A 20,073-nucleotide genomic window follows, 5' to 3' on the forward strand; every position below is an offset into this window, starting at 1 on the left:
GGCCTTAGTGATTGGAAGTGAAGTTTGAAAATGCATCTTGAAGGAGAAAACAGTTTGAGGAGCATGATAATATGGGATATTGACTTTTATGGTGTTTTCCTGGAATATGAAGTGGAACACCACTTGCAAGATTAGTAGCTTCTTGTCAGCCTTTGCATGTAGTAAATTATTGGCAATGTTCAGATGAATATGAGATGATAGGTTAATTCTATAAGGTGACCCTGAAGTGGAGCACCACTTGCAAGATTAGTAGCTTCTTGTTAGCCTTTGCATGTAGTAAATTATTGGCAATGTTCAGATGAATATGAGATGCTAGGTTAATTCTATAAGGTGACCCTGAAGGCCTGAACATTTACTATCCCCTGTTTTGGTTGACTAACCACACAGACCATATTTGGCCTCCTAGCTGGTGTTTTGCAAGCATATGCTACTGGAATAATATTTGTACTACTCAAGTGGAATTCTGCTTTCCAATATTTACCAAATTTAATTCTGATTTTACTACTTCTAAAAATAGACATATATAATGGATTAATAGCTGGATCTTACAGGAAACTACTTAGATTTCAGTGCTTTTAATCTACTATCAACACTCTATAGTTTGGAAATCAGCTGAAATAAACTTAAGTCACTCAGAGGAGAAACATACCTGAAGTACCATGATTGGTTGTTGATGCCTTGCTAACCTTCATCTATCACAAATATCAATAGTTAGAAGTCTGGTCACTAATCACATATGAGAAAACAGGAAACAATGACTAGGGACAGTTTATTACTCTATTGTATGGCCATGCAATCGGCAACTTAAGAGCGTCAGCCATCTTCTCCACACCAGTATAAGGGCGAGGCAGAATTGCATCCCTTTTGATCACAACATTCACAACAACTTCACAATAATGCTTTCCAAGAGCTACACCTCCAAGAGTGGTTTTAGGATTTACTGAAATAATTGTTCCCCTAGCCACAGCTGTATCAGATCTGACTACTTCATATAATATCACATCCCTTCCAATCTGAATCAAGTAATGCATCTATGAGAATTGAATTAATGATAAAGCAAATAATGCAATTATGATAAGAAACTTTGTAGCATGGATGAGAGCATTACATGTTCTTCATGTGAATGAGAGCGAGGGTCATTTACATTCATCGCCTGTGCCTGGTTTGGCTGCCTGGGGCTGTGCTGGTTTGGCTACCTTAGTCTGTGCTGGTTTGGCTGTCTGGGGTTGTGCTGGTTTAGCTATTTGAGGCTGTGATGGCTGGGCTGCATGGGGCTGCATTGTAGGGGCTGCATTGGTGAGGCTACACTGACGAGACTAGACTTGTGAGGCTACATTGGGCTGCACTGCTGGGAATAGATTGGTAGGGCTGCATTGAGAGGATGGGGCTGCACGGGGCTGCATTACAAGGGCGGCATTGGAAGGGCTTTGCATAGTTGGGGCTGCAGTACTGCCTATCCACAAGCAAGTTTTCACCCACACCAATGGCATCATTGCTCTCATTATCTTCATAAGCTTCATCTTCTTGAAAATGAGCATCATGATATGCCTCATGAACATGTTCTGCAGATCTTGGGCTCTACAAACAAAATGGAAGAGATAATGAGATAAATCTGCACAAGGTATTAAGAGGCCAAACAACTAGCTGATGTATTGTTATAGTAGTATATACCACACGTTGTGAATTAGAACCATTCTGTGACATTACTTCTGTATTTCGCCTTTCCTGTGCAAACCTTTTCTCCATCATTTGCATTTGCGCTTCCATTTGTGTCAGGCGCTGTTCTAGAGCTTCACTCCTACTTTCAGCCTTTTTACGGGCCAAAACTTCCATTTGAAATCTTGTAGGTGTGTAACACTTCAGTCCTGCTATACCAACATCTTGAGGAGTAGGTCCTAGACCTAAAGCTCGCACACGGCCTCTTGGCTCCTTTGAACCCAAAGCAGCAGCAAATACGTCACCTTGTTGAATTGTTCTTTCTGTCAACTCTGGACGGGCCTCAACAGTTGCTTTAAGTTTGCTCTACATAAATGAAATGTCAATATTTGCACTCCATAAAGATTACATACTATAATTCAGCAATCATACATGAATAACTTACAATTATTGGTTCTGCATTCCTTATTGCAACACCATTTTTTCTTGTATGAGTTTTGATATAGAGTTCATCCCTTCGAGGAGGGCGTCCAAGTTCATCAACCTACAAGTGTTTTAGCTTTCAGCATAAAGAAGAAATACAGATTACCCTCCTCTCAAGAAGCAAGTTTCATAGCTTTTCCCCATGGCACTCATCATCAAGAGCACAATCATCGCTGTTTTCTTGGTTCTTGGAGTCATATCTTCCACATCCATATATTGAGTTGGTGCAATCGGTAGGCACAAACCCTTGTTTTACTTTACTTTGCATCATCTTTAAGACATGATTTTGCTTAATACTTCTTGTGTTGGTCGCATGCATGTGTGTAGGCACGGAGGACACCCCTGCTCCCAAGCCAAAACCAGGGATGCCGTGCTTCCACGCCGGAGGTTCACAGTACCCGTGTAATGTGGATGGGTGCCGCAGGTTATGCGAGCACGAACACCACAGGAGCGATAAGGCCTACTGTAAAAGTGTTGGGCCTCTAGGGGAGTGATGCTGCCCAAATGAATAGATAGCTACTAGTTTAATGAATAATCCGCCCTTGTGTTTGATGACAATGCAATAAAACATGTTTGCTTGGTTTGGTATTACTCTCGTCATTTCAAGTTTTTATGTCTGGAATAATTGTACATAATATCGGAGAAAAATCTCCAAGAAATTGCACACAGTACCATGAAAGATGCCTTCTATTTCCTGTACAACATATGAGACATGAATGCACCATTGCAAGAACAACCTATATAAGACACAATTGGAAATAAGTAATTATAGTTCTATGTAGTATGTACCATTTCATGTCCAGAACAAGCAAAACTCTTAGTGCCTGCTGTATGATGTATCTCCAACTTAGCACGGTTCGCTTTGGCAATTTGCGTCCGAACCTAAGATAGAAATTGTTACATTATGCAAAGATATTGAACAATACAAGTTACATATGTATATAATAAGATTAGCCATACATCACATTCAGGAGACTTCCAATAATTTACGAGAAAGTTCCAATCGTCATCATTAACTCTATCACCATGTCTTTTCATCAATTCCTCATCTGTTAAGTTCTCATCAAAATACTGCTCCTTTAGGGTTGCCTTAGATTCCTTCCACTTACTTGCAGCGGTGATTAAAAACCAATTCTTACCAGCATCATCTATATCATAGAATTTCTGTTTTTTTCATGGAAAAGTACAAAATCAGTTTTACACAAGAAAACAACATATACTGTTCTAGCAGATAACCATACCACATGTTCTATAATATAATCTAGATGATTGTTGTGTAAAAACAGCATACTGTTCTAGCATAAATAAACTGACATTTGATTGAGTTATTTTTTTTGGCATCAATAAAAAACAGCATACTATTCTAGCATAAATTTACCTGTACTTCATCCCAAACTGCATCCTTTTCTTCAGCATCAATAAGCCTCCAATCAGAACAACGAACTGATAATTTCTTCCTCACCAGGCAACCAATAACACTAGAAAGTTGCCTATAATTCTTCCCTACAGGCTGACCATATTCATTAAGGGTAATTATGATTTTCGGCATGTCAGGTGTCCTTGCAAATACAGCCTCCATTCTAGTGATACTCCTCCCATTCCTTTTCTTGTGTGGACTAGTGTGAACATCTGTTACAAGCAATTTTAATCATGAGAAACAGCTCAAATGACTAGGATATGATATTGTTGCAATAACAAGATAGAAGACATGGTATAATACCTTCAGTTGTCACATAAAAAGTCTCCAATTGATTCACAATCCAGATCTTCATCAATCCGCTCGTTTATTGCACTCTCAACATAATTTCTTTCTAGCCTTGGGCGCAAATTATGGTGTTCAGTTGCAGCAGCACTTGTGTGATGAGTTCTCTACAAGTAACATGATAGCATAAGTACTTGTCATTTAATATTCAAACACTAGTAACAATCTTTCTATAGAACCTTTGTTCTTTTCTTAGCTTGACCATGCTGCACTTCTGGCCTGGGAGGGATCAGGCTCGCTAGCATCTCTTTGTTTCTTGCAATGTTTGCATTCCTTTCCAGTTCCATCTCGGTGAGGGGAGCATCCTCATTATTTCTTCTAGCGCTTGCCATTTTTTCTCCTGAAAAATGAAAAACAAATCAGCAACCTTTTACGGTCAAATAAATCACCACATTATTTAAACAAGACTTACTTTTTGGACCCCTTTTTAGATTTTTTGTCAACAATTATACCATCTATGTCCCTTCTAACAGAAGGGACAACCCCATTAATAATATCCACAGTCACATTGTCGTTTAGATCAGGAAATGACATAATCAATCCATTATCACCATCAATGTGTTCATTATCCAAATTATCCAAGTCATACACATCAATAGGTTTTGATCTGAACAGCAGCAGCCCAGTTACTATCGCCGACTTGATCAGGAACATAGTAAACTTGAAGTGCTTGTGAGGCTAAAATGAAAGGCTCATCTGATATCTTTTCACCTGTATTGAATAAATGCTTAAAGTTGACACTTGTGATCCCAAATTGATCAGTTTGTACCCATTTGTCCTGCACCCTGTTATCAACCCAATCACACATGAATAGCACCAGATTTCCTTTTTTATGATAGTTTAGTTCAAGAATTTCCTTTAGAATACCATAATAGACCTTTTTTCCTATTATAGTGTTATCATTATTGCCCCTCTCAAAACTTGTTGACTCTGCAACTACAGCAACCCCACTATTTTGAACAACTCTACCCTCATCATAGGATCTTGTGTGAAAATTAAATCCATTAATGTTAAAGCTACTATACTTATGTGCAGTCATCGTTGGCCCCTTTGCCAAAATTTTAATCTCATCTGTTGCTTCCTCACCCATTTCTTCCACCTGTATTCATGAAAACCTGCTATTAACCTAAATGTGAAATCCATGTAAAATTACATTTACTGAGATTTCTTCTTACTTACATGCAACCTGAACCACTCATGAAAGGATGAATGATGCATGCGGTTGATGTCTCGTTTATTTTGAACACCAATTGAGGATAGATATTGAGCATGCTTGCTGTGAATGTGTTATTTTATCAGTTGAGCAGGCGATGGAAATTGATCAAATGAAATGTTAAATAATTGAGATGTCTTACTCCAAGTAAGGTCCTATATCAGCATAGTTGAATAGAACATATCTATGAGCTTGTAGCCATGTCTTGTGATCTATACTCACTGCACACTTTCCAGCCAATCCTCGACCAATGTTACGGAAGAAAGGAGTTGTGCTACAATCTTCATGATTTATAATTTGATGGTTCAATTGATTTGCACCATGTAGATAGCGAGAACAAAGTGTAAGGCACTCAGTAAACATAGACCACTCCATAATTGATCCCTCAGGGTGACTTTTTGTATGAACAGAACCCTTTAATCGCATTAGATATCTATATAAAAACAAAAGGCACATTGACAATGTTATAAAAATAGTAGGTACTTAAACCTTCAACTATGTTACAATATTTAGATGTCTAAAAAGATTACCTCTCTACAGGCCACATGCTGCGAAAATGAACTGGACCAGCTATTCTTGCTTGGGCAGGAAGATGTACCATCAAGTGTACCATAATATCGAAAAAGGAAGGAAGAAATATAGTCTCAAGAAGGCTCAAGGTTTCAGCTATATCAGCCTCTAGACTTTCCATATCACTTATTCGAATGATAGGTGAGCTAAGTTTTTTGAAAAAATTACTTATACGAATGACTGCAGCACTGACCATTTCAGGCAATATCCTTCTCACAGCAAGTGGCAGCAAGTGTTGTAGAATAATATGGCTCTCATGACTCTTTAGTCCAAATATCTTTTTCTCATTAACATGTATATTATGTCGTATATCAGATGCATAACCATCAGGAAACTTGACCCCTTTTAGTATTTGACAAAATATTTTCTTCTCATCCGAACTCATTGAGTATGGTGCGGCTGGTAAATACATTTGGTCATCCACGTCAACAGGGTGAAGATCAATTCTAATACCTAGAGCTTGAAGGTCGAGGCGAGAATTCAGATTATCCTTAGACTTCCCATCTGTGCCCATGAATGTATTAAGTAAGCTTTCACTCACATTTTTTCCTATGTGCATGAAATCAAAATTATGACGCAACATCAAATCTTTCCAATATGGAAGTAAGAACCAAATAGATCTCCTTTTGTAAATTACTAAGGGCTCCCCTTCCTTACGTCTCTTCCTAGTTGGTTTCTTTCCAGATGGATCCTTGCCAAAACTATTACTAAGATCTTTAGTGCACTCCAAAATTTCCTCTCCAGAAAGTGGTTTAGGTGCTGGCCTAAACTCAGTTGTACCACCAAATTTATTGGCATCAAACCTAAATGGGTGATTTTCATTGCAAGAATCTTCTATGACCCATATAGCAAGTCTTCATACCATTACCAAGTCTAAGTGAATCTGTAAAGAAGTGACAATCTGGACATGCAGCTTCACCAGATGTGATAGATCCGGACACATATCCTAGACCAGGGAAATCAGTAATAGTCCACTAATACTGCTGCCCTCAACTGAAAGTACTCGCCTCTCGAAGCATCATAAGTTCTAACACCATGTTCAAACATATCTAACAAGTCATAAATAAGTGGCTGACAATAGAGATCCATATCACTACCAGGAGCATTTCTACCAGGAATCAGATAAGATAGGATGAAATTTGATTGCTTCATGCACATTGAAGGTGGAAAGTTGAAGGGAATACAAATACCAGGCCAAACACTATAGCTAACATTCATGGTTCTAAATGGATTAAAACCATCAGTGGCGAATGCTAGACGTATGTTTCGGCTATCTGCAGCAAACTGTGGATGCTTTTTATCAAAGGCCTCCCATAGAGGTGAATCTACAGGATGCCTTAGTAGACCATCCTTTTTCCGGTCTTCATCGTGCCATCTTGTTAGCCTTGCTGTTTTTGAGGACAAAAATAACCTTTTGAGTTGTTTCTTTATAGGAAAGTAACGAAGAACCTTCCTAGGAACCTTATGAACACGTTTCCCATCTAAACTCTTCCTTTCTGATTTCCATCGTGAAACCTTACATTTCGGACACGAATTCAGATCCACATTCCCCTTCCAATAGAGAATGCAATCATTTTCACATGCATGAATACTATTGTAACCAATTCCAATGGATTTCACCAATTTCTTAGCTTCATGAAATGTTCTAGGTAGTGCTGAACCCTTAGGAAGTGCATCATTAAGTAGATCTAAAAGTAGATTAATAGATCTATCAGACCATCCTCCAAGGAGTTTGATATGGAGCAATCTAATTAGGAACCTTAGTTGTGTATATTTCTTGCAATTTGGGTACAACTCCTTGTTATTTTCTGCTACCAACTTCTCAAGGGCAACTAGTTCAGGACAAGGCTCTAGAGTAGAACCGTTGTCCTCAAAATCTCCTCTAGCATCCAAACCAGTAGCTAAGTCTCTAAGAAAATCAGATATATCATCATCCTCACTAGAATCCTCTATAAACTCAGCATCATCATAATTCCCATCATCATGATTCACATGATTCATTGAAGAGCTACCTTCTCCATGTAAGGTCCATGTTCTATACCCTTTTAGAAACCCATCACATATCAAGTGCTCACGGACTTCACTTGCCTCTTTCCAAAATGAGTTAACACACTTTCTACAAGGACATAATATCTTGCCGCCTACCGCTGAATTCCTAAATGCAAAAGCTAAGAAACTGTTCACCCCTTGCAAATATGTCTTGGTGTGCCTATATGAAAATTTTAGGTTAAATTCTATTTTACCTAAAAATAGCACTCTCAGTAGTTGTGAAGTTATTATCTTTTACCTAGCATTATCATCAATCCATGTTTTATCCATCATCAACCTTTATACAAGAGATCCAGCAGCTTACAGTATTAAATAAAAAAACACATCACAAGCATTGAAATAGTTGCATACTTTGACAATACTAAAAAAAAGATGAGTAGCTAGCGAAAGGTAGGACCCTACCGATGGAAACAAGCAGAGCTGCTGCCACAATATCGTTCGAACGTCTTCTCAAGGTGTGCAAGTAGAACTACCTGTTGTCCAGCAGCAGCAACACCACGCTCAACACCTGCGCCCATACAATGAGAGTTGTTGAACAAGATAAAATCACAGAACATAGGAACTGAATATATATATATGTATATATATATATGTATATATATATATGTGTATATATATATATATGTGTATATATATATATGTGTATATATAAATATGTGTATATATATATATGTGTATATATATATATATATATATATATATATATATATATATATATATATATATATATATATATATATATATATATATATGCATCTATCCTAACGCAGCAGTTTAGTTCTAGACTTATGACCTGAAATTGCTAAGGCTTGGTCCACAGCACGTTTCCGCAGCAAGCAACCAACACCACAGCACAAGCAGACTAGCAAAGTGAGTTCCGGCCAATGGAGAAGCTGTCCTTACACGTCGCCAAGCAATGTCCAAGAAAGCAAAAATATTAACGACATTTAGCTAAAACTAATTCATTCAAAACCAAAAATAAATCTATAAGACTGCTGAGACTAAAGTCTGAAGAAAATCACCACTCGGAGTGACCGAGTGCTGAGACTGAAGCCTGGAACCACACGATAGAAGACTGCGGCTCCCAGCAGGGCGTGGCCACTTGCAGCCTGCGAAATATAAAAAATACAATGGATGTCCGGCAAGCTCAATTGCAAAAAGGATTAAGAAAAAACAAACAATGTTCCCGGAGCAATTTGAATTATGTGGTTTAAATAAATAACTAACCTTTCTTGGGTGTGGGATTAGATGAGTACCAATAGACAACACAGCTTCCAACCTACAATTATAGGTTCATATGTCTGAATACCGAGTTGCTGACAGATGAAATAGACTACAACAACTTGAAGAGTTATAATTAGCTGCAGCTACAACCTACAATTGTGCCATTAGTTAGCTGAACTGAAGCAAACAAATTAAACTTGCACCTCGATGGCAACAACAAGAGTTGACAGTGACCAAAACTAGAGATAAGAGTATAAAACATCACTGGGCACACATACGAGGAGAAGTTCTGCTAAACTGAATTGCATATAGATAAAGGCGCATAGAATAGGCGGGAATAAGAACTAAATTGCAATCTCGTAGTCTCCTAGTTTCAATTACTGATACAAACACTACTCCAGCCTCCCAAGAACAGGGAGAATCCAAACATCTAAGAATATCCGTGCAACAAAGTGAAAGCGGAGAGAGTGTGGGGGACCAAAGACAGGGACGTACTTGGCTGCGCGAACAGGGGAGAAGCGCGAGCGGCGGAGTGGTGGTGCGGCTCCCTACTCTACGCAGAACCTGGGAGTAGCGGCGGCGTGGACTGGGAGCGGTGCGGACCCCTGCAGCAGCGGCGGCGCGGACCCCTGTGAGCGGCACGGCACCCTGCAGCAGCGGTGGCGCGGCCCCCTGGGAGCGGCGCGGCACCCTGCAGCAGCGACGGCGCAGAACCCTACAGCAGCAGCGGCGCGGCACCCTGGCAGCGGCGCGGACCCCTAGGAGCGGCGCGGGCGCCTATAGTGGCGTGGCCCCTGGGCGTGGCCCCTGCTTGCAGCAGCGGCGCGGTAGACTGCAGCAGCTGCCTGGATCCCTGGACCGTGCGTGGCGGTGATTTGGGAAGGAAGCTGCGGTGTTTTTTTTCATGGAAGGAAGGGGATAAGGTCATAAGGGGAGCGCGAGGCAGAAAAAAAAGTGGCGGCCGTGAATTTGTTTTACGCGCGCACCAGGGTTTCGGAGATTCGGTTGGCAAATTTTTGGCGCGAATCGATAGCTGCAGCGTGCTAGATTTTAGCTCTATATACACCGACCGACTGTCCAACGTTATTACTGACCTATACCGACCGACAGTTCGACTCTATCTATAGCGACCGATGTATAGCCGCTGAAGGCGCATTTACCGACCGATGGTTCGTTGGAATTCTTTACCGACCAATGTTACATCGCTAAATAACTAGTTTTAGCGACCGATGTCTGACGCTAATTCTGGTGTGTGGTGTAGTGGTGGTACGCCTAAGGCTATCTTCAACAACACCACCTAAAATACAAGACTCATTCGTACTTTGGATAGCGCTACGGGCAAAAGGTTCTGTCGGGTTCATAAACCCGGGGTCCCTCGAGGACTGGCTTCCACGCCCGGGCTCGGCCCAGGAAAACAACATATATTTCATGGGCCGGCCCAACAAACTAAAACACAGCGGGTCGGAAGGGTAGTCCGGTCGTCGACCGGAAGGTCTACCCTTAAGAATAGGCGCCCGCTCGTTAACTTCTTTGGCCCACCTCTCCGACCAGAGCACTCGCTTCAGGCATCAGTCGTCTCCAAGCAGTCTCTCCAATCGGAAGGCTTGGCCCAAAACGCTGCTTCCTACTCCGACCCCGCGACCGGGGCTCGATGGAAGCCTGCTCACCGCTCTTCTCCGACCGGCGCACTGAGAGCCGACTGGAGCCATCCGACCAAGGGCTCCCCGTCCGAAAAAACCAGAAGACGTGTGGAGAAAGGCAAGGCATGGCTCACAAGTCAAAACCACTGTACCAGGGACCATACCCTATGCGAAACAGTGCTCTGCAGCCACCCTAACACAAAGTATTGTAGGGGCCGCTAGAAACTCCCATATGGTAAGCCCCCCGCGTGTCTCTGGACATCGATCGCAGTATGGGCTCTAGGATTTGCCATACCAGGTGAACATAGCGCGGCTCCTCATATGCCACTAGGCATCAAGAAGTATTTGCATGTACTAGCGTCCATCCTTCCTGAAGAAGATAGCTCGACCCCCCATGCACATCTAACATCCTACAGCGACATCGACAGTATTGGGGGCGTCAACCATTATCCAGTTTTTATCACCATAGGCAGCAAGGCTTAGAAGTATCTGTACTCTCTCCCTCTCACCTGTAAAGCCATCCCCTTCATCTATAAAAGGGGATGCGCTCCCTCTAACGAGGGGAGATCGACTTCCTCAAGCTCAGACTCACTAGATCAACATCAACACCTTACAATCGTAGGACCACCAAGTTCCGACCGCAACCCTTCCGGTCGGAGCCAACCGAACCTCTTGTACACCCCCTCTTTTCTCCTTCTCGTTTGTAACCCCACTACAGACTTTGAGCACCTAGGCTCAGGAATAAAGTCACCGACCGACCCCGACTAGACATAGGGCACATTGCCTGAACTAGTATAAATCATGTGTCATTGAATGCTAGGTCACCTCCGATCACAATGTATAGCAAAACGACAAATATTTACTAGTTGGTCACTTTCTGCATCGACAGTTGGCACTGTCCGTGGGGAAGACGTTGTACGTTCAACACTCTTTTGGTCATCGGATGGCCCATTTTTCCGCCACCCCCGCCGTGGCGGGCTCGGACGATACGATTTGTTTCGGCTCGCTAGAGTTCCCCGCACTCTCGCCCGCCGGGATGCGGGTTCCACCCGTCTTCGAGCCATCCCAAGCCTTCCGCTTCGGGAGCCTGGACTTTGTTGCCGACTGGCTCGGCGTACTCCACCTCCATGAGGAGGCTCAAGACCCAACACCCGTCGGAGGGACATCCTCCATCGATTCCAAGATGCGCGACTTCGATGGCGTGGCATCTGCGCTTCATTCCGAGCAAACTCTCTGCTCAAACCCTACTGTGAGTAATATACATGCTGTTATTTACTTACTACGCTCTATCTTCCGCCAAATACCTGGTGGGTTACTGTTGTCCCTATCGCAGCCGCCATACAGCTGGTTCCCCTATGGCCTCGCGTCTTTCGTGGATGCATACGCCCGGGGACTCCAAAAGGTGCTGGCGCCGCACCCTCTCACGTCTGAGTTCGTGGGGATGGTGAGCTATGCTCCCACCTATTTCCTCGACATCATGGATGATGATGTCGGGAGTGACGGCTCCAGCATCGGCGACATGCTGCCTAGCCACCGTCGGTCCTAGGAGTACGCTGTGACGGATGCCCCGGAACAACCACTAAGGGTAACAGAGTCCTTCCGGACCCATGCCCCGCTGGGCCCTCACACAGAGACCCCCGAGCTCACACGTGAGCACGGGGAGGATCTGCGACGACAGTGGCCGCATCAGCCACCAACCGCACCAGCGCGCTCGGCACACCACACTGCGCCCCGTCCGCATAGACCGGCGAACGGCGCTCGAGGTCACGCCCGTCAGCCCTAGTGCAACGCCTTGGTTCGGGGGACCGACCCCCCATAGTTTGCTCGGGCCAGTCAGAACGTTGCCGCTGCGGCAATGCTCCTGCGTGACCTGCTCAAACCGAACGACCCTCGCGGATGGGCAATCCACCAGAACCTCCGGGCACTGTTGGAGACCGCCGTTGTTCAATAGGTGGAGTACTCCGTTTCGCAACGCCGACTTGTGACCTCGCTCCCTGTCCGGGGAACATGGACGCAGCAGATGGGGCACTACACCCTGTCATCTCCACAACCACCGATTACGGCATGAGAAGCCGCAACCACACCTCGTCTTGACTTGATGACCACCCTGTGCCGACCGCCTATCTATGCACGGCTCGGGCCGAACCAAGACACGTGCAGCGTCAACTAAAGTCCCAGCCCTGATAGCCTGGAACCACGAACCTTTGTCCAACACCCTCAGCAAGCGCCTTTTCTGCCGTGCTTCAACGGGGGCCATGACAAAGGTAAGGCCAAGTGCCAGGATCAAGACAAGGGCCCCTCCACGCAGAGGGGAAAAAAGAACATAAAGGATCGCTGCCAATCGGCTAACTTTGCGTCGGTCGCCGCGGCCGATCACGTGGGCACGCAACCCCAACAAGACCCTTTGGGCCACTTCCACGATCTCATGGAGAGCCCGTGCACCAACCACAACTATCATGTCAACCATCTCTACAAGGACTGCCAGCTCCTCAGGCGCCTGCTGAGGTAGGCCGGCAGGCCAAAGGAAGAAAAAGGTGAGGAGGCAGCGACCGAAGAAGGGGGCGTAGCGGACAAGGATCCAGACGACTAGAGCATGAAGGGATCCAACCGGAAGCCTACCGACTGAAGGACAATGACGATGACGCTCTCTCCAACGACCTTGGAACAGCTATGTCTTTTCTTCTTTTCCTAAGTTTCAGTCTTATCTTTACTTTGCGAACGCTCCTATAAGAGCACCCCGACCCAAACACTTTTCGGCTCAGGGCGCTCGGGGGCTCCACTAGGGGGCTCTACTACCCCTTTGTTTTTGTTTTTACCTTAAGTACTCTTTTGCTTTTGTATGAAGAAACTCCTTCCTACCTGAACAAAAGGGCAGTTCATTCCTTTGTTTTACCTTACATAGCTTTGCTTTGAAACATTCCGACTGATTGCACCCCGCCTTTTCCTACGGCTACGACCGGCCGAGCCTCGCGAGCCATGCCCCGGGCTCGCAAAGTTGTGACCTATGGAACAAATGGGCAGGTATGAGAAAGAAAGAAATTTAAAACAAAATTATGCTAAGGGAGGACTAAGGAACGAAAGGGAACAAGCTTCCCCGAACCGAGCAACTCCATCACAAAAACAAAAACCGATTGCAGTCATTAAAACACACACGAACGTTTTACACAGGGGTTCCCCCCCCCCATTCTTACATTTACTAACTACTTGTATTTAAAAAGGTACTAAACCAACCCGGCGGCATCTGCTGACGGCGCGACCGACGAAGGCGTAGGCTGCTCGCTCTCCGGCAGCACAACGTTTGGCTCGATCAGGACCGAGGTGACGTCCCCCCCCCCCGAACCAGGCTCCGTGCTATCTACAAGCTTGGAGGCATCCTCTCCACGCATGCTTCAGGCCATGTCCTAATGGCGAACATCCATCACCCACTTGGCGGAGACTTGCTCTGACACCGACCGCGCGTGCGGCAGCAGGCTCACCCCAATTGACTGGATGTCCTCCATGCTCAAGCCTTCAGCATACCCACCGTAGATAGTGGTGAAGTCTAGATTCGGGTGGTACATCGCCACTGAGGTCAGCACCCCCGACGCTCCATAAAATAGCCCGCTCCTGACAAGGTCCTTGACCGCATCTGAGACCTCCGCCAGCTGAACCGCGGGCACGCTGGTACTTGGCGCTGACCCGAAGACTTCCAAGACGATGAGGAGCTGGGCAGCATTGCGGATCTAGCCGAGCTCCACTTTGAGAGCACGTCACTCTTCACAGGACTTGGCTAGCTCCTCGACATTCCGGCTGAAGTTCGCCTTGGTTGTCTCCAGGTCTCGCTCCAACGCCTTCACCTTTTCACCCAGCTCTGCAAGAAGGGCGACAAGCTCAGAAGCAGGCTAGGATAAAAAAATTAACATCACGAGGAAATAAAAAGATACGCACCGGTGCGAGAGGCCTCAAGGGTGAAGAGATCCTCTACCTGTCGAGCTGCCTGCTCACGCAGCCAGGCACCCGCATCCTCCATCCCCATCACCTAGTCCCAGAGCGCGAGCACCTCCTGATCCGCTTCCGATCGGGCCCTCTGCTCCGCCTCCAGGGCCTTCTGCGTTGACTCTAGGGCGGCTCGCTCCAGCTCAAGGGCTACAAAGGCCTCTTGGAGCACCGCCTTGGTGTTCACCAGGGACGTCCGCAGCCCCGCCTCAGTCTCCGCCTGGCGGACCTTTGCCGCCTCGAGCCCTTGCTCGACAGCAGTCGCCCGCTCTGCCGCACGCTCCTCCTCCGAACGCGCCGCAGCCGCCTCGGCCGCTCAGACCTAGGACTCGCGGCAAGCGGACTCCACCCGACACTCAAGCTCGGCCATCCGGCCATGTTCCGCCCGGAGGAAGTAGGACTTGTGGGACGACACCTTCCTTATTTCCTATGGAAAATAGGCACTATAAAAACAACCGACAAAACATTCAAAGGGCAAGGAGAAATACCAGAAACTCACCTCCGCGGTGAGCTGCAGGTCGACCTCAATCAGCTGCTGGGCAAACTGAGCCTGCTTCCGGGCGCTCTCCAGCTTCGCGGACAACTCGATGAGCTCGGACACCATGGCATGCCCTTGCCCCCCCCCAAAAATGTCCCAGAGCTGGTGCTCCCGGGAATCCTGGAGGACGAACCTCGCCTTTGATGGGTCCTCGGGGAAGGGCCACTCTAGGTCACCCTCTGATGAACCGTCGGAGGGCCTAGCCTCCAGCCGGACCACCGCTAGCTCCCGCGACGACACCGGTGGGCCCACCACGGTGTCCGCCTCATCGTCAGACGGGATCTCCACCACCATGTTCTCATGGGACGCCGCCTGGCATCCCAACTCCATCCTGGCCATGCTTCCCTCCCACGACTTCGGCCCTGACGGCAAGGATGGGTCATGCAGCCCTCCACCCAGCGAGGTGGGGAGCTCACCCCTCCCCCTCGTCTCCTCCACCGCAACCAGAGGAGGAGGGGCCACAAGGCTTACCTCTACCACCGGCATCGGGATCGGTGCCAACAATGTCGCCGCCGCTGTCACATTACCAGCAGCCGCCCCAGGGGACACCACCCCCGGGAGGGAAGGCTTCGCTGCCGCCACCCTGCTGCCCCCCTCGCTCATCGCAACGCACTGCAGAGTGGGCCTCCAAACCTCCTGCATGGAGGCCGGGGCGATGCCCAACCCCGGCGTCCCCCGGCCACTGACAAAAATCATGGGTAAGCCACACTCCAAAAAGACTCGACCACCAAAAGTCGAAGAAGCAATAAAAGGGAACATACCGGGTGGCGAGCGACACTACTCTGAAGACAGGCTTCGACGACAATGGGCCCATAGGACAAGGACCGCTCCCGGATTGCGACCCATGCCCCCTCACTTCAGACAGGGTCAGAGCTGACCCAACCCGCTCCTGCCCGGCCTGCGGGTCGCTACGACCTCTGGCTCGAGGCTCCCTGACCGGAGCAGCGGCCGGGACGTCCCCCGACTACGAGTCGCGCGTCGACCGAGCGCCAGTCTACCCCTTAGACCACCTAGACTATTCGGCCACACCCATGGTAGGCGGGGGCTCCTCCGGCCACAAGTTCGGCGTCAGCACCGGCCCCGTCACCGCACAGTCATCGGGCCACTCCTCGGACCGCCCAGCTCGTCCAGCCGTGTCCGCCACAGGCAACGACGGAGCTGGCAATGCCACCGAGGGGCGCGGTGACCGCGTCCGCTTCGCCGCTCGCTCGCCCATGGCATCCGCGCTAGCCGCACGCTTCTTCGACGCAAGAACCTTCATGCGCCGCACGACCTCCTACTCCTCACCAGCAGACATCGCCGTAGGGTCGCGACACACCGCCGAGGTCGCAACAACCTCTCGACTCTCCTCCTCGTAGGAGAAGACCATGTCGTCTAGATCCGTAGGATCATCCGACGCGAGTTTTGACTCGATGTCACTCCTATGTTCCTCGGCCTTCACGCGCCGGGCGACCTCCTTCTTCTTCTCTTCTTTCCACTGAACCTCCTTGGTTCTCTTCTTCTTCCGGGTGTCTACCGCCTCCTTCTAGGCGGCCTGCCGGGCCCAGCCTACCGGCCCCTTGGGAAGGTGCGGCCGGGACTTGTACCTCCCAAGCCCCTACGAAACGAATGAACCAAAATTAAAAAAGAAGAGGGGCAAAGGAAAAAGCACGAGCAAAGTGAGGGAGCATACCAGCGAGGGCACGATCGAGGCATTAAACGGTATGGGTTTTCCCACCACCGTCTCTTTAGGCCTCAGCTACAGCACTCGGCCGACGTGACTCTAGATCTCATCATCCGACAACTCCTCCGGCGACGCGTGGTCTGGGTCCGACTGGCCATCGTACTTCCACATCGGGTGCGTCCTCTCTATCAACGGCACGACCCGGCGGTGGTAAAGGGTGTGGAACACCCGCACCCTATCGAGGCCATCCCTTATGAGCTTCCAGAGCTCCACCTCGATGGCCTCCACCTTGTGCCTCTCCGTGTGGGCACAGCCCCATGACCAACTCTTCTGCTTCACCGGCCTCCCGCCGGTAAACGCTGGAAACGGCGCCCCGCCGGATTCCTAATGTAGAACCACTCCCCATGCCATCCCCGGTTGGAGTCACATGGGGAGTACGCGGGATACGAGCCTCCCGCGCGTGGCTTCCTCTGTAGGGTGAAGCCTCCGACCGGAGCGATCTTGGCCAAACTCTAGTCCGCCATGGCTCTCCTAGAGAAGAAGAGCTGGAAGAGGTCCACGTGCGGCTCCATCCCGAGGAAAGCCTCGCAGACGGTGACGAAAGCCAGCGATGTGCAGCACCCCATCGGATTAAGGTGCTACAGTTCTAGACCCCACTCGTTGAGGAGCCCGCGCAGGAACCAGTGCGCGGGGTATCCTGACCCACGCTCGTGGAAGGTAAGGAAAGACACCACCTCATCGGGACGAGGTTGCGGAAACTCCTCCTCCTTCCCGGGGACCCTCCAGTGCGCCACCTCCCGCGGCAGCAGGAACCCCTTCGCGACGAATGCCTCCAGCACCGACGCCCTCACGGTGGACGACCTCCAGTCTGACATTTTGTGAGTACCTCTCTTCTCCCTTGCTCTCTCCCCTTCTTTCCTAGAAACCTCCGCAGCTCTCAGGAATGCTCACGGCAAAGAGGAGGAGAGAAGGCAGCGGCAGACGAAGAACAGGCAAGAGAGCAGAACAAAACCCTCTCCCCTCTCCTACTTAAGGAAAAGGGAGCGGCGGTTACGGAGGGACGCACCGATCAGGGAAGCCAGAACGATGGGGCGAGATTTTTCTCTTTCTTTCATTTAATGCAGATAAGACGTGCCCTGCTCGATGGAATGGCTCCTGATCGGATGGGACATGGCCTGGCCGTGGCCCACCACTACCGCACGATCAACCACTACCACACAACGGGCACAGGAACCGAAGCGCCACCGTACGCGGGTGGCTCCCCACTTCCCTAGGCCAGACCTAAAGGAACTAGAACAACAGGTAAGGATAGACACCGACTGACAGGTAAGGAAGCGAAGGGGCGCCCCATGTAGGCCACGCCGACTTCATCGCGGACGACGAGCATGGGTCCCGGTCAGACATTTTTGACTGAAGCTCTCCGAACCCCGTCAATCAGGTCATCAGAGTCCTAGTCAAACTTTTCCGACTGAGGCTCTCCGAGCCCCGTCACTCCAGTCGTCAAGGTAAACATTACCAAAACCCCCCTCTATTTCATTACAAATCATTCATACATCCATACGCGCATTCATCTCATACGCCTGAACCCCCCGGACGGTTAGGGCATGAACCGCCCAGGGGCTCGGGAACTAAGCCTCGCACGTGCAGCGAAATGCACCAGAACGCTCCGTGTTGCGCCATGAAGCGGTGGCTTGCCTCATTCGACATGAGCAACCAAACAGAGCCAGGGGAGAAAACCGTAGATGAGCACCATGCGGCCTTTGCCCGGTCTGGCAAACCGGGTCATCTCAACCTTCTCGTTCGAACCTGAACCTCTCGCCAGACCCATAGAATCTCCATCGAGGAGAGGCCGTCAGGCCACCCGGGTCGGTCTCTAGAACGACCTAGGCATCTGCCAGGTTGCAGGTAAAGGAGTAGTGGAATGCCACAAGAGGGCTATGCCGACCCCATCACGAACGACGAACCTGGATGCCACTCGATCACACCCATTAGCGAGCTCACCGAGCTAGTCTTCGAGCCCGAGCGATCGGGACAGGCGACAAAACTCAGCTCCTCCGGTTGTGAGGAACCGGATGGGGTAGCGCAAAACAACTCACATTGACCCCCACGAAGGCCCGACAAGGCTCGAGGGCTTAAGTGCCATGGGACCGCGACTCCGAACTCGCGTCGACAGGATCAGCGACATCCGGCTACGGCTCTTAGAACCGTGACTCCAAACTCGCGTCGACAGGATAGGCGACATCCGGCTACGGCTCTTGGGACTACGACTACGAACTCGCATCGACAGGATAGGCGACATCCAGCTATGGCTCTTGGGACCGTGACTCCGAACTCGCGTCGACTGGATCAGCGACATCCAGCTACGGCTCTTGGGACCGTGAGTCCGAACTCACGTAACGGCTTCACTAACTAAAACTAACTCTCTCGATCCACGGCGAGCACCGACGCCTGGGTCTACTCGCGACTCCACCTTACCCGATCCCATGGCGCGCACCGACGCCAAAGATCAAACTCTGTTGCATCCAAAACTAAGCTATCTCCGTTCATGGCACGCACCGACGCCAGGGCTTGTCTCAAACTAAACGTCCTCGCCCGATCCCCGGCGCGCACCGACGCCGGGATCAGTAAGTTCTATCTCAATCCAATCCCCGCGCTTAAAAAACACCTCGGCTGCACAACGACGCCATGGTTAAACAAAATTACGTTTTAAAACTCAAAACACGCGCACCCACAGACACAACACAAAGAACCCCCCAGCCGGTTCCGCCTGAACCACCTGGGGGCTCGGGGGCTACACCCGCAGCTCGAATCGCCCGGGGGCTCGAGGGCTCCTGTCGGGTTCATAAACCCAGGGTCCGTCGAGGACCAGCTTCCACGCCCGGGCTCAGCCCAGGAAAACAACATATATTTCATAGGCCAACCTAAAAAACTAAAACACAGCGGGCCGGAAGGGTAGTCCGATCGTCGACCGAAAGGTCTACCCTTAAGAACAGGTGCCCGCTCATCAACTTCTTCGGCCCACATCTCCGACCGAAGCACTCGCTTCAGGCACCAGCCGTCTCCAAGCAGTCTCTCCAATCGAAAGGCTTGGCCAAAAACGCTGCTTCCTACTTCGACCCCATGACCGGGGCTCATGGGAAGCCTGCTCACCGCTCTTCTCCGACCGACGCACTGAGAGCCGACTGGAGCCATCTGACTAGGGGCTCCCCATTCGGAAGGAACCAGGAGACGTGCGGAGAAAGGCAAGGCATGGCTCACAAGTCAAAACCACTGTACCAGGGACCATACCCTACGTGAAAC

At 48.9% G+C, this 20,073-nt stretch overlaps 1 protein-coding gene and 1 pseudogene across 1 annotated transcript; both read right to left on the minus strand.

Moving 5' to 3' along the window:
• Nucleotides 1-1,576: 1,576 nt before the first annotated feature.
• On the minus strand, nt 1,577-3,911 carry LOC136465832 (uncharacterized). The gene is made up of 6 exons (XM_066464416.1): nt 3,860-3,911; nt 3,518-3,768; nt 3,130-3,303; nt 2,929-3,021; nt 2,102-2,200; nt 1,577-2,022 (listed from the first exon to the last, which is right to left on the minus strand). The coding sequence occupies exons 1-6, from the start codon at nt 3,909-3,911 to the stop codon at nt 1,579-1,581; spliced, it is 1,113 nt and encodes a 370-aa protein (XP_066320513.1). The 3' UTR covers nt 1,577-1,578.
• Nucleotides 3,912-4,071: 160 nt separating this feature from the next.
• LOC136465833 (uncharacterized) lies at nt 4,072-14,157 on the minus strand (annotated as a pseudogene).
• Nucleotides 14,158-20,073: the final 5,916 nt, after the last annotated feature.

This window comes from Miscanthus floridulus, chromosome 7 (assembly GCF_019320115.1).
Source record: "Miscanthus floridulus cultivar M001 chromosome 7, ASM1932011v1, whole genome shotgun sequence".
In the NCBI taxonomy this organism is placed as follows: domain Eukaryota; kingdom Viridiplantae; phylum Streptophyta; class Magnoliopsida; order Poales; family Poaceae; genus Miscanthus; species Miscanthus floridulus.